The 14812-nt window shown below is 46.2% G+C and overlaps 1 protein-coding gene across 1 annotated transcript in view; it reads right to left on the minus strand.

The window, feature by feature from the left end:
• ACTN2 (actinin alpha 2) overlaps positions 1 to 11828 on the minus strand; it is a 71039-nt gene extending 59211 nt beyond the window's left edge. The window contains exon 1 of the mRNA XM_047760020.1: positions 11544 to 11828. Coding sequence (XP_047615976.1) covers positions 11544 to 11669 — 126 coding nt within the window. The 5' untranslated portion in view covers positions 11670 to 11828. The remainder of the gene's footprint in view (positions 1 to 11543) is intronic.
• Between the last annotated feature and the right edge of the window lie 2984 nt (positions 11829 to 14812).

Genomic DNA, 14812 nt, shown 5'->3' on the forward strand with positions numbered 1-14812 from the left:
GTGCATCAGGTCCGCCTGCAGCAGGAGAGATCCTCCTTACCCACAACATGCAGCCTCAGTCCTGCCTTTGCGCCCAGCCACAAACAGCGCTTCGCCATCCATGTCACCTACAGGCTGTTAAAAGGCGTCACCTCCATCAGCAGACAAAAGGTCACCTTTAAAATACTGGTGACCTCTAGAAAGGCAGGTCTTAATTTTTTTTTTTTTTTTTTTTTGGCTGTGCCCATGGGATGTGGAAGTTCCCAGGCCAGGGCTGCTGCAGTGTGAAAATACTAGGTCCTTAACCCACTAAGCCACAAGGGAATTCTCATGGAAAGGCAGGTCTTGGTGGTCTTTAGTTTTTAGGCACAGTTATAACACTAACGGCAGGAGAAATTACTAGGAGACTGGGGGTCGGGAGAGGTGTCTAACAGGGAGGAGGCCTGGACAGCCAAACCTGGGTGGCGGGAAGGGCAGGTCTGAGGAGAGGAGATGGGAATTCCCAAGCAGGAAAGGGGTCTATCAGCCTACTTGGCAGTTTTGCTTCCAAATTTTGTTTAGAAAATAAACTGCTGAACATAAATTTCTTTTCCTTTTAGAATTAAGACATGCCTAGTAATTATTTTACAATGTGTATATTTATCAAACTTATGGTTATCAAAGGGGGAACGTGGGGGGAGGGTAAATTAGAAGTTTGGGATTAGCAGATACACACTGCTATATAAAAATTAGATAAATAGGGAGTTCCCGTCGTGGCGCAGTGGTTAACGAATCCGACTAGGAACCATGAGGTTGCGGGTTCGGTCCCTGCCCTTGCTCAGTGGGTTAACGATCCGGCGTTGCCGTGAGCTGTGGTGTAGGTTGCAGATGCGGCTCGGATCCCGCATTGCTGTGGCTCTGGCGTAGGCCGGTGGCTACAGCTCCGATTCGACCCCTAGCCTGGGAACCTCCATATGCCGTGGGAGCGGCCCAAGAAATAGCAAAAAGACAAAAAAAAAATTAGATAAATAGGAGTTCCCATCATGGTGCAGCAAAATGAATCTGACTGGGAACCATGAGGTTGTGGGTTGGATACCCGGCCTTGCTCAGTGGGTTAGGGATCTGGGGTTGCTGTGAGCTGTGGTGTAGGCTGGCAACTGCAGCTCCGATTTGACCCCTAGCCTGGGAACCTCCATATGCTGCAGGTGCGGCCCTAAAAAAGAAAGACCAAAAAAAAAAAAAAAAAAGATAACTAACAAGGACCTAATATAGCACCGGGAAATCTACTCAGTTTTTTGTTGTTGTTATTGTTTTTTAGGTTGCACCTGTGGCATATAGCAGTTCCCAGGCTAGGAGTCAAATCAGAACTGCAGCTGCTGGCCACTACTACAGCCACAGCAACACCAGATCCAAGCCATGTCTGTGACCTATACCACAGCTCATGGCAAGGCTGGATCCTGAGCAAAGCCAGGGATTGAACCCACATCCTCATGGATGCTAGTTGGGTTCACTTCCGCTGAGCCTCAATGGGAACTCCTACTCAATATTCTTAATAACCTATGTGGGAAAAGAATCTGCAAAAGAATATATATATATATATATATATATATATATATATATATATCTGAGCCACTTGGCTGTACACTTGAAATGAATACAATTGTAAGTCCACTACATGCCAATAAAATTTTTCCAAATGTAGCATCCTTTAAGCATACACAATTTTTTTGTCAATGACATCTCAATAAAGCTGAGGAAAAAAAGAACTGGATAGCCCCTATTTGTCAAACCTGGGTTTTCCCTGGCCAGTGGGTTGAGAAGGATTCACTAGAGTTTGGATTCTCTTTACTTTTATGTAGGCTTGAAATCTTCCACAATAATAAGTTAAATAAATAAAAGAAAGGTGATATTGTTTTCAATGCAAAGGGAAGGGGGTCCTTGACTTGGTCCACTGGCCAAATCTCTGCAGAGCCTGCATGTTGGAGAGCGCTCCTGTCCACCTAGACGTCAAGTCTGCAGAATGGCTCTAACCTACACTCCTGCCTCTCGAAGGCTCCTTTCTAATCCTGAAAGGAAGCCGACTCAAATACTTCAGCATCCCACCTCTGGCTTCTTGTGCAACTGCGTCAGACAGACCAGCAGTCCAAATTCTACATTTGGTATGTTAGGATGAAACAATTTTCTTTTTCGGTAATAAAACCACTTTGCTCAGTAATCCTTAACAACGTGCAATCAAGTCTTCCTCAGTAAAATGGCCCTCCTTGGCCATTCCAATGGCAGGAGGATTTGGTGTCACAGACTTGAGCACACCACCATAAATAGTTTCTGAAGAATGTTTCACTTCCTTTGAAAGCAGAACCTAGCTCATGCGCTACAAGGTATCCCATGCTGTGGTGCCAAGTCCCTGGGTTCCTGTTCTAGCGATTAAACCAATTCAAATGCCAGATTCACACTGACTGGGGAAGTTCTAACGAGATGCCAAGGGGAGATTTCTCCAGGAAGAAAATCAGACATTTCAACAGTTCAAGTGGTTCCAAGGCATCCAATAAGTGTATGTTTTCATCCAGAGAAGCAATGTTGGCTCATTCAGGTAATCACTGCCTAGCTCACCTCCGTGCCTTACAGGTAGATCTTCCACTTCCCCACCTCACAGCTTCAACCACTCACTGCCTCTGAACAGATTAACTTGGGAGTTTATCTCTACACTTGAATCTCTAGGTTGACCCTCCGCTTCAGTATTTCCATTGGCTTGCTGTCAAGTCCCCAATCCAAGCTGCACCTTTTTAACTACTACAAAAGCGTAACAATCTCTTTATTTCCCCAAACGATACCAAAGGCATTAGAGATAAGACTAGAAATGATATGAATTCAGTTTCATGACTTGGCTACTGTGACACCTTGGTCAAGAACCTTGAATATAGTGAGACAGAGTAAAGTGCTTTTACTGGGTTGAACCATAAGAAACTGCAAGTTTTGCAGATCAAAATAGTCCATATCAAAAATTTCATATGGGGAGTTCCCACTTAGGCTCAGAAGGTTAAGAACTTGAAATAGTGTTGGTAAGGATGCAGGTTAGATCCCTGGCCTTGCTCAGTGGGTTAAGAATCAGGTGTTGCTGCAAGCTTCAGTGTAGGTCATAGAAACGGCTTGGATCTGGCATTTACCACGCTTTACCTACAGAAGCACACGTTTAAATTTATACTTCTATGAATCATAAAGAAATTTGTAATTTTCTTTATTAGGTGGGTAAAGGGTTTTCAATCTGGACAAAATAGTCATTTCAAATCAAATTCAGGCTACCTGAAATCTATCCATTAATATGGTGACACATTTTATTATCATTTAAATAAATCTACGTGAATGATTTTTTTTAATTCCCCAAATCTCTAAATTGCAAAAAAAAAATGTTTTTTAAATTAAGCAGCTTATCTTTGTGGGTTCAGTCTTAGAATAAGAACTAAGAGAAATCCATCATTTGGAGAACTTGAGAAAACGCTTTGAGGAAACATCTTTGAAGAAGCACTAAACAAGTATGAGTTGGAGTTAACACATTTGTAGCTCAAGGAGTTTTAAAGATTGCAAAAAAAAAAAAGTTTAATTGTGCTAAATTCTTTTCTGAAATAGGACTTCTAATTCCTGCATTTCACAAATGTGAGTGCTGACTCTGAGCAGACCTGGTGCAGGGTCAGGGGGCCGAAGAGGAGCATCTGCTTATAGGGGAGACCAAGACAGCACCAATTGGAGTTCCCATTGTGGCTCAGCAGGTTAAGGACCCAACATTGTCTCCTTGAGGATACAGGTTCGAACCCTGGCCTCGCTCAATGGGCTAAGGATCCAGTGTTGCTGTGGCTGTGGTACAGGCCAGCAGCTGCAGCTCTGATTCAACCCCTGGCCCGGAAACTTCCACACACTGAAGGTGCAGCCATAAAAAAAAAAAAAAAAAAAAAAGAGAGAGAGAGAGACAGCACCAAGTGACCCAGAGGAGAAACAAGTCTCAGGATGGGTGGAGGAGGCAGGACTCAGGTACAAAGCAAAGGGGTAAGTCTAACATGGTGACTCTTCAGGAACCCCGAGGGCAGAGAGGCAGCAGACAGGCTTGCTCGGCCCTGCCCCCCCAAACCCCTGTGGGAGGCCCGAATGCTATCCTGAAGATAAGAAAAGCAGTGCAGAGGGGCTTGAAGTGAAAACACCAGGACCCAGCCTTGTGTTCTTTAAAGATCATTCCTGTAGCATCAGGGAGAAAAGCTTTCATGGGAGGCTGATGAAGCAGGGGCCACCACCCCCTCAGGCAGGAAACACAGAGACCCTCAAGACCTTAGAGCCCGGACTGCAGGAAGGGCCAGGGGGCTCCAGCAGAGCTGGGAGAGAGGGAGGCACTGATGGTAACCCTGGGTCCCAGGGTCCCAGGGAGGAAGATACTCCCATGCACTGCTGCAGGGAACTGTGCAGAAGGGGCTTTGGAAATCCTCTCCACCACCTTCCACTGGCCTGGGGTAACTGGGGGCCCCTCCTTTGTGCTTCTCCCTCCCCTTTCTTTCCTCTGAACTAAGCTGGAAGCTCCTGAAGGCCTAGGGTGGTGTCAACTCCATGATCTAACCATAACAGAATGAATGAATGAATTAACAGCCACACTTGTGCTCCACTTCTATTCTGCTCTGCCATGTGAGTGACAGCAGAAAACATCTTCTAGGAGGTTTTTGTTTGTTTTCTTCTTTTTTGGGCCACACCTGTGGCATATGGAAGTTCCCAGGCTCGGGGTCAAATCAGAGCTGCAGCTGCCAGCCTACACCACAGCCTCAGCAACACCAGATCCAAGCCATGTCTGCAACCTAAACCACAGCTCACAGCAACTCCAGATTCTTAACCCACTGGGCAAGGCCAGGGATCAAACCCACACTCTCATGGATAAGTCGGATTCTTAACCCATTGAGCCACGATGGGAACTCAAACAACTTCTAGTTTCTGAGCCAGAGAACTGTGGGAGGGGTGCTGTGTGTGCACAGCAGGGAGATGTCTGTAGAAACCGGGTTCCTCGGACTCCTTTAGAAAGACCCATTTCTTGCCCTCAAGGTTTTCCTTCCTCTGAAATTTGTCTAGCACAGCAGTTAGCAAGCATTCCCCCTCATCTTTGCTTTCTGTTCTTTCTGGAAGAACGAGTACCGTTCCCAGGGAAACCACAGCACAATTCTGACTGTCCTCCAACGTATTCCGTATCAACTCCTCTGCTCGTCATGGCTGGGCCCCCGCCCACCCCAGAGCAGCGCCTTTTCTGTAGGTGTCTCCCAGCTGCAGCAGCAGCCGACCGCAGAGCTTTCTGACAGTTTTCTGAAGCTGCGTTAATTAAGTTTCCCAGCTAAGAGTGCTCTCTTCCTCCTCCCACGCTCTGGGAAGATCTTACTTGGGGTTCAAGTTGCTTCCTCGGTGAATTTGGCTGAAGGGCTGGGTCAGGCCCCAGGACACATCACAGTGCCTAAGAGAGGGGGCAGAGACAGAGGGTGATTCCTGCATCTTACCACACCCGCACCTGCGGTTGTCCACAGCAAGCCAAGGGCATCTCAAGAACAATGGTCCCTCTGGGGGCAGAAGTTTCTTAGGGCTGCTAGAAGATTCTGCCTTTACCAGCCTGCCCATAAGCAACTCTCTCTGGACAGCCAACGCTGCCAGGAACTCCAGCCCTCCCCCTAAGCCATGGCTACCTGGACACACAACTCGCCCCGAGAACCCAGCCCCCTGCACTGAAGGCCCCATTCTGTCAATGTTTGGCTTTCCAGCCAGACACATCTCCAGGTGGAGAAGCAGCCCTTCCCCATCCCTGTGTTACCTGTGGATAATCACTCTCTTGAGTTTTAGGCCCAGGAGCACTAATGGTGTGATCCTGCCTGCCTAACTGCATTTATACATTGGCCTGCCGTGGAACAACATGGGGTTATTTAATGCTTTTTAAAATCCCTCTAGCATTGATGCCTTCCTCACCACTGCTTCTAATCCTCACGACTTTATTATTTATTTATTTATTTGTCTTTTTGGCCATTTCTTGAGCGGCACATGGAGGTTCCCAGGCTAGGGGTTGAATCGGGAGCTGTAGCCGCTGGCTTATGCCAGAGCCACAGCAATGCAGGATCCGAGCCGCATCTGTAACCCACACTACAGCTCACGGCAATGTGGCAATGCTGGATCCTTAACCCACTAAGCAAGACCAGGGATCGAACCCACAACCCCGTGGTTCCTAGTCGGATTCGTTAACCACCGAGCCACAACAGGAACTCCTAATCCTCACGACTTTAAATGTATAGTCCTGTAATGGCGCTTCTGCCTGGGCGCCCCCACCAGGCCCTTCTCCACTCCAGTTTATTCTGTAAGCAATGTATGACTTTTAGCGTGGCTCTGGCTGGCTCAAACATGCCCAGAGCTCTGCATGCTTGGCACACCAAGTCCATGCTCATGCTGGTATCCCAGGCCCTCTATTACCTGGCCCTGGTCTCCCTGTGCCATTTTCTCCCTAAATGTGCACCTGCATATTCAGCTTCATTGAAGCCCCTCTCTCTCTTCTTCACACACGTCCTCAAACACATCATAAACAGCAGCCTCCTCCAAGAATACGGAGCTGGATTGCAGGAGGAAGACCCAAATGCTGGTCTGGCCACCTTGGTTATTTTCTCCTCCACCCTTAACCTCTCGGAGCCTCCCCCCATCTCTTTATCAGATGGTGGGTAAGAGGGTCGCTTGAAATGGGTGTGAGGATACTTTGATGGTGTCAAAAGGTCGCACAAACACATTATTATGATGACATCACACTTATCACCTCCCCACCCTCCAAAAACCCCATAGTAGACTATTCACTCTCTTTCTCCAGCCAGAAATGCCGTTTCTCTCTCCTCTCTACTCAGCTAGCATTTATTACTCAAATTAAGGCCCACCCCAAGTTCTACTCTCTCATAAAACTGTTTCCCCATTATTCTTATCCACAATGGTTTTCCTTATTTGACCTCCTATACTTTTTGCTCATTTTACAACAAACACCTGGCTTTTAACAGTAAACAGTTTCTTATCTTCTAAGTGTTCAAGTGTCTAAGTCCTATCTTTAAAGGTACACCAGGGGAGGTGGGTAGTGAAAAGGTACTGTTTAGCAGACATAGAGTTTAACTTGGGGATGATGGATACATCCAGGAGGTGGGTGGTAGTGATGGCTGCACAATGATGTGAACCTAATAATGTCACTGAACCACACGCCTGAAAATAGTTAAAATGGTAAATTTTATGTTACGTATATTTCATCACAATAAAAAGTACATTCAAGTCTCTAGGAACAAATATCACGGGCTTCACCTCCCAGCACAAGTCCAGTCACAGCCCTGATTAATTACAACAGCACCGCACCCCCCCGATGAAATTAACAAGTGCTGGCTGCACAAGCGCAGGAATAATGTTGGCCCATTTACAGATCACTGCACAGCAGAGAACCCCCTCCACATAGACCAGTTTAACCATTTGCTTCTGAAGAACTCTATGAGGCAAGAGAGACAGGTATCCCTTTATTTTCTAGATGAAGAGATGGAGCTCAAAAGGTTCAGCAACTAGACTTCAGCCAAACAGAGTACTGGGAAGAGCTGAGATTCAGCTGTGCATCATGAATCTGAGACATTTTACCGGCTTTTCGTTAATCGCTCACCTCGTTGGAACAATCAGGGCCTTTTTTACTCCCATGAAAAAAATTCCTGCCAGAGCGTGCCCCACCATGCAGGGGAAAAAAGCCCTCCCCACTGGCCTTTCACCAGCAGCTGCTCCTCAGAACACCGAAGGAGACAACTGGAGGTTCTGGGCTCCCTGTTTATTCCGGACCTACAGGCAGCTGCTCCCACACAAGTGTCCTTCCACGCAGCCTGACCCCGTGTGACAACATTTTAGCGTGACAGGACCAACAGCCGGTGCCCCCAGGTGAATGGTGAGTCGGTCCAGCTCAACTGGGAGTGTGCAGAAGAACTGAGCTTTCTTGAGGAGCAAGGAAAACTACTCAGAATTCTGAGGGTGGAATAAAGGATTCTATTTGGCTATCTATGCTCTTGACAACTGATAGAGACTAAGGATGGGAGGACCCTTTATGTATGGAAACACACAAGTCATTTCCTTAAAAGGTCTGTGCTAGCCTCCCAGAGTGTGGTGACAGACAGCGCCTGCGCCCACGGAGATAGCACACATATTCAGCATTGCTGCCCCGACCAGTAACCTCCCGATTAGGCCGCAGTTGAGCTAAAAGCTGATCGAGCTTCTTGGTTCCAGGAGAAGCTTGCTTCTAAACACCAAAGCTCTAGAAGTTTCACAAGTCCACTAAAGAGAACCAAATTTCTGGGAATATAAGTATTCTTAAACGCCCCCAAAAGAAAAGGCGGAGGCAATTTGAAATGCTGATACCTACTCATGCTCGATTCAACATCTTCTAAATTGCCTCCTTTTGGAAAAAGAACCACAGGTCCTCCCAAAACTGAAAACCAATTATTGCTTCAAGATTCAGAAGTTCCACTTCTGGGGATGTAACAAACAAACGAACAAAAAAACTGAAAATGGGGTCATGAAGATATCTGTACACTCATGTTCCCAGCAGCATTATTCACAACCAAAAGGTAGAAGCAACCCATGTGGGGTCAATGGATGAATGGATAAATATGCAGTGGAATATTACTCAGCCTTTAAAAGGAAGCAAGTTCTGACACATGACAAAACAGGGATGAACCTTGAGGACATTATGCGAAGTGAACTAAGAGATCACAAAAGGACAAACAGTGCACAACTCCACTTATACGAGGTCCCTAGGATAGTCAAATTCATATAGAGATAGAAATCAGAAGGTTGCCAGAGGCTGGGGCAGGGGGCGGGGTGAGAGGAATAGAAACTTACTGTTGAATGGATACAGAGTTTAGTTTGGCCAAGATGAAAAGAGTTCTGGAAAATGGTTACAGAACAATGTGAATGTACTTATATGCATGAACTGAAGGCTTTAAAACGGTTAAGGTGGTAAATTTTATGTGACGAATTCTCTGGTATTTCTCTCTCTCACTCACACACGCGCACACACACACACACACACACACATACACACACACAGAGCACACTATGCTTTTCCTAAGTCCTTCTGTGGCCAGGAATTCCACACCAGAGAGCAAGGATTACCACAGCCCCTGAGACTCTGTGAACTGTGGATATAATTAGCCCCCACATCCATTATAACGCCATAGACGTCATCATGTGTTACCAGCATCTGTTGACAGATCTCATACCCAGCATATCACTGAAATGGCAAGTGTAGAGCAGGTACCCACAATAGAAACAATGGCATTTTATCCTCATCCTGTTCCAGCAGTTTGGCTCATAGGACATAAATAGAGGCCCCTGCTCTGGCTGCCCTGAGCTCACAGCTCAGTATTATTCTATTGACTTGAGTGGGTTCTATACCAAAAGTAGAAATCGAGAATCTTCTGGATCTGTTCAGCTCTGTGTCTTAATGTCATGTTTTGTTCTGTTTTGTTTTTCTCCAACATCTACAAACCTAACCTCTTTATCTAAGGGGATAAAAACAAATGAATTCTCACTTTAAACTTTTTAACATTGTTTTGTACTGGGATTAGGAGTGTTCTGTTTTTTTAGTTATGTACTTCAAGTGCTATACAATTATAATAATACATGCACACAAGAACCTCAAATTTTAAAATATTACAATGAAATTATATCCAAAAATATTGTGAATATATAGCATATATATATGACAAAAAGCATATGTCAGTGTGGCCTTTGGAAGCTAAAATTAACTCTATCCTGTACTGTACTCTAACAAAGTCAACAGACACAATTGTGACTAGACTATTACTTTCAAAAATGATGGGCAGACTACCTGTCCAATTGCTCAGCTACTTTGCTCTTTCTCATGGGGGGAAAAAAAGCAATCATGTAAACAAAGACTTAAGACTTAAAAAAAAAAAAAAAACCATGAAAAAAATGTAATCATCAAAATTGTGGGAAAAATTTTTTAATAAGGAACATGCTAAAAACGAAAGCAGCTTTTAAACTTCTTTCTGATGATGCGTCAACTTGCCCAGATGACACACTAATAATCCCTAGGCCATGCGTTTCCCTCACGAGTTTTAATAACTCATTTAAAACATGTGGACGTTTCCCTCATGAGTTTTAATAACTCATTTAAAACATGTGGATGTTTTGAAATTTTATTCCCTTTTATAGACTCAACTTCTCCTTATTACTCCTATTCTGTTGTTTCCAAGATGCTAGGGATGATGGAAGTCTTAGGAAACTAAGGTGGGGAATGAAATGTAGCTAAATTAGAGCTTTAAAATACTAACAGTAGGTCAGGGTTTTTTTTTTTTTTTTTTTTTTAAGAGAGAAAAAAAGACAAGGAAAGAGAAATCCCAATTTGATAATATATGGTTATTTTACAAATAACAACCACAAAACCCCAAAATGGTTATTTAATAACTATCCAAATACTAGACCTCTCGCCTTCAGCTAGCACTGTTGGGAGTATGGAGTGTATGTGTTTTCCAGCCATATATTTATTCACTGGCTTCTATTAGATAATAGTTACCCATGCAGGCAGCTACACAGAGCATTCTCATGCACACATATGGTCAACAGAGGTTATCCACTTCAAAGTAGGCCCTTAGAAGGGAAAGCCACGATGCCCCACCCCCGGAAATATCAGGGGGAAAAAGCATAGGGCACCTTGCTTTTGCCAGGACACTGTCATCATAAGGTTGGATGAGCAGGTCTGGGCTGGCACGCCTGACTCGGCCAGACTCTGTGCCTGGTCAAACAGGAGGCAGCATTTAGCCTCCTGGTGAGCATGTCCCACTTGTTCCAGCCAAGGGGATCAAGAAGAAACCTTGAAATAGTGGAATGTTCCATTGGGCCCCCAGAGAGCGCCAACCAACATGGGCAGGAAACTTTTCGAGCTGGCTGACTCCCTCATCCCTGTGTGCTTACTTCAATGAACCAAAAATAGAGTGTGAAATAACTATTACTTTATGGGTGAATGTCTACTGTTCATACAGCGCCCCTCTCCAAGGAGCCCTAAGACACTGAATAAACGATTTTCAATTACTCTTGGGGGCAGCCCCATGAAAACTGGGATGGACAAGATGTTCCTCTGACCTCTTTTATTTGGGAAGTCATCAGTTAGGGGGAAAAGGACACAAAGGGACCAGGAGACACAACTTTGGGGACAAGGTCACAGACTCTAGGGGTCGGAAGCAGACCTGAGCCTCAGATTCTGTTCTATCGCAAGTTAAACCGGAACCTCCCCTGCCCCCAGCACTGTTATCCCTGTAACATTTTTCGTTTTGGAACTCTGATGTGACACCCGCGCGCGCACCCACGCACTCGCGCGCTCACCCACGACGCCGGTTGCCTAGCCGTTCCCTGCACGTTTTCCCTTTTCTACGGGGGCACCCGGGTCACAAGGTCACGGGACGACACGACCCCTCCAGCCAGCTCCCACCCGCTAGTCCGCACGGTCGGCGGCGCTCCCCCGTCGGCGACGCTCGGGGAGGGGGACACACGGGCACGAGTCCCTAGCTGACCTTCCTCTGCTGCTTCTCCCAGGCCGGGTCCAGGAGCAGGTCGCGGTCCCACTCCTCTTCCTGGATCATATACTCATCGTCTTCGTAGACATAGTTGTACTGCACGCCGGGCTCGACTTGGTTCATGGCGCTCGGTGGCCTGGGCTGCGGCGGACAGGCAGACGGGCGGAGACGCGGCGGGGCGCGGGAGGCGGACGGGCGGACGGGCGGGCGCGGGGCGACCTTCACGCGGTCCTCTCGGGGCGGGTCGACTGGGCGCTGGGTCGCGGGCGAAACACCAGCTCGGGCTGCAGGAAGCAGCCGAGCCGCTTAATACCCGCGCCGCCCGTCACGTGGGTGTCTGACCCCGCCCCGCCCCGCCCCGCCCCGCCCGGGCCTCCGCCCGCGCCCGCCCCCACCCTGGCCACCGTGAGCAGGTGCGGGAAGGCAGTGGGGGCACCCCAGCTCCCGCGAAGGTTCCCAACGCAGCCTCCGAACCTCCAGCGCTGTGTGCGGAGGCCAGCATCAGCCCACGCCCACGCTTCCTACCCACGGTCTGGCTTGCGGCGCCGCTGGACTGACTGGGTTACCTGGGCGGCCAGGTGTACACGGGTCAGAGGAAGGACACACATGGCCTGGGTCCCTGACCACCCCCAGCCAGTTCAAGTTGTTCCCCGTATTCACGTTTTCCGTATATGTCCACAGGTATTCATAGATACCACACACATACAACACTGGAAAGTAAAGTTTAGAAGCTACAGAATCCCCTTTCTTCTTCCTCTCCTCTCCCTCACCTGGGGGAATCAAGGCAAGGGGTTTAGACCAGCCATATGAAAAAGCTATGGAACCAAACGAAAGGCAGGAAGTGTCAGCTCTCACCTGCCAGTTATAAATTTAAAAGAACTGTCAATAGAGGACAAGCAGGCAGCTTCATGTTACATGTCCATCTCCCACTGTTGCACTTAAGCATTTTCATCCCCATGGTGCTGCTAGCTGTTTCCTGTCAGTTATGTCGCTGTAGGAACCCAGATGCAGTCCCGTGAAGACGAGATTGAAATGGTTTCACCGCATATTTATCAAGCACCCACTCTGAATTAGACACTGTGTTCCGCGCTGGGAATCCAGAGGCTAGCTGACAGGCAGGGCATTGAATCCTGCAGCTTATGTTCAAACAGTAAAATTTGCCCACAGATGCTACACAACTGTGGTTCAGGGCTACTAATTTGCAGACGTTTCAAGCTGAAAGTATGCCTGACTTTATCATTGGTCCTTAGAATTTTTATGTCACTTAGTTTTATTTTGAGTTTCCTGCAGAAAGAATTTAACCAATTAGCAAACATCACACTAGCTTCTTAAAAAAAAAAAAAAATGCCCATGGACTTTCCGTTGTGGCTCAATGGGTTAAAAACCCAACAGAGTGTCCATGAGGATGTGGGTTCGATCCCTGGCCTTGCTCAGTGGATTAAGGATCTGGTGTTGCCACAATCTGTGGCGTGGGTCACAGATGAGGCTCAGATCTGGCATTGCTGTAGCTGTGGCCTAGGCCTGCAGCTGCAGCTCAGATTGGACCCCTAGCTGAGGAACTTCCATATGCTGCAGGTGCAGCCATAAAAAGAAAAAGAAAAAAAAAGAAACAGGAACAAAAATATGCCTACTAGAATATGAATTCCATGAGGCCAAGGTTTTGTCTTATTCACAGCTATAATCCCCAACAACTAGAAATGAGCCTACTGGGTGCTCAAATATTTGCTGATGAAATAATTATCCTTAGAAACAGTGACTGAGCTAACTTGCTTAGATGTAAATTAAAATTTTAAAGTTAAAATCATAATCTCCGAGGAGTTCCTGTTGTGGTTCAGCAGGTTACGAACCCGACTAGAATCCATGAGGATGTGGGGTGGATCCCTGGCCTCACTCAGTGGATTAAGGATCTAGTGTTGCCATGGGCTGTGGTATAGGTTGCAGACGTGGCTCAGATTTGGTGTTGCTGTGGCAATAGTATAGGCCAGCAGCTGCAGCTCTGATTAAACCCCTAGCCTGGAAACTTCCATATGCCACACCTGCGGCCCTGAAAAGCAAAAAATAAATAAATAAAAAATTTAAAAATCATAATCTCTGAGCAAGTTTATGAGTACATTTTAACTATTAGACATGAGACCCACAATTACAAAGACTGTTAATGTTAGGCTTCAAAAATTGTGGGGACTTCAAGTTCCAGATGAGATGTATTAAAAGACATCAGATTTACAATCCTTCCTGAAATAACCAAAATCTGTGGAACAGCTTTTAAAGACATTGACCATCAGGCAAAGAAGGATGATGATCCCTGAGAGGCAGGAAACAAGTGACATGAGCAGTATGATTGCCCCAGCTTATTTCCTGGAGAATGTTTCCAAGATGCAAGGGCATTAGGGGAACCCAGGCATAGCTCAATGGTTTCCTAAAACCGTGAGTTCCGAGAGACCAAGGTGGCTAGAGTTTGCAAGGCCAATTGCAGAAGAGGGGAGAGCTGCAAAGAAGCAGAATGGAAAATCTCATAATTCACAGAGGACCAGATAAATAGTCAGAAGTGAGGAAGAGGGGTTAGCCCTAAACTAATGGTGCACTAGTCCTACCTAAAAAGGCTCAAAAGCAAGACCTGAAAGGATCAAACTGTTTCCAAGTCACATAAACATGTCCCAGAACAAAGCTTAAAAAAACTCATAGGAAAACAAAAACATTCAACATTTAACAAGGTAAAATTGGCAGTTTCTGGCTCCTGTCAAATATTACCAGGTGTGCAAAGGAAAGTATGATCCGTAATCAGCAGAAAAATTAATCACACTGATCCAAAGTTGACACATGGTAGAGTTAGTAGAAAAGAACATTAAAAGTAACTATTACCAGAGTTCCTGTTGTGGCTCAGCGGAAACAAATCTGACTGGTATCCATGAGGACACAGGTTCGATCCCTGGCCTGGCTCAGTGGGTTAAGGATCTGGCATTTCAGTGAGCTGTGGTGTAGGTCGGCAGCTATGGCTCTGATTTGACCCCTAGCCTGGGTAACTCCATATGCTGCTGACACGGCACTAAAAAACAAAAAATAAAATAAGTAAAAGTAATTATTACCGTATTCCATGTATTCAAGAAGCTAGAGGAAAGATTGAACGTGGTATGTAGAGACACTGAAGAGGTCCTACTGTGTAGCACAGGGAACTGTAGTCAATCTTCTGGGATGCGATAGAAGATAATACAACAAAAGGAATGTATATATACGTATGACTGGATCACTTTGCTCTATAGCAGAAATTG

The sequence above is a fragment of the Phacochoerus africanus genome, chromosome 15 (genome assembly GCF_016906955.1).
Source record: "Phacochoerus africanus isolate WHEZ1 chromosome 15, ROS_Pafr_v1, whole genome shotgun sequence".
Lineage (NCBI taxonomy): Eukaryota > Metazoa > Chordata > Mammalia > Artiodactyla > Suidae > Phacochoerus > Phacochoerus africanus.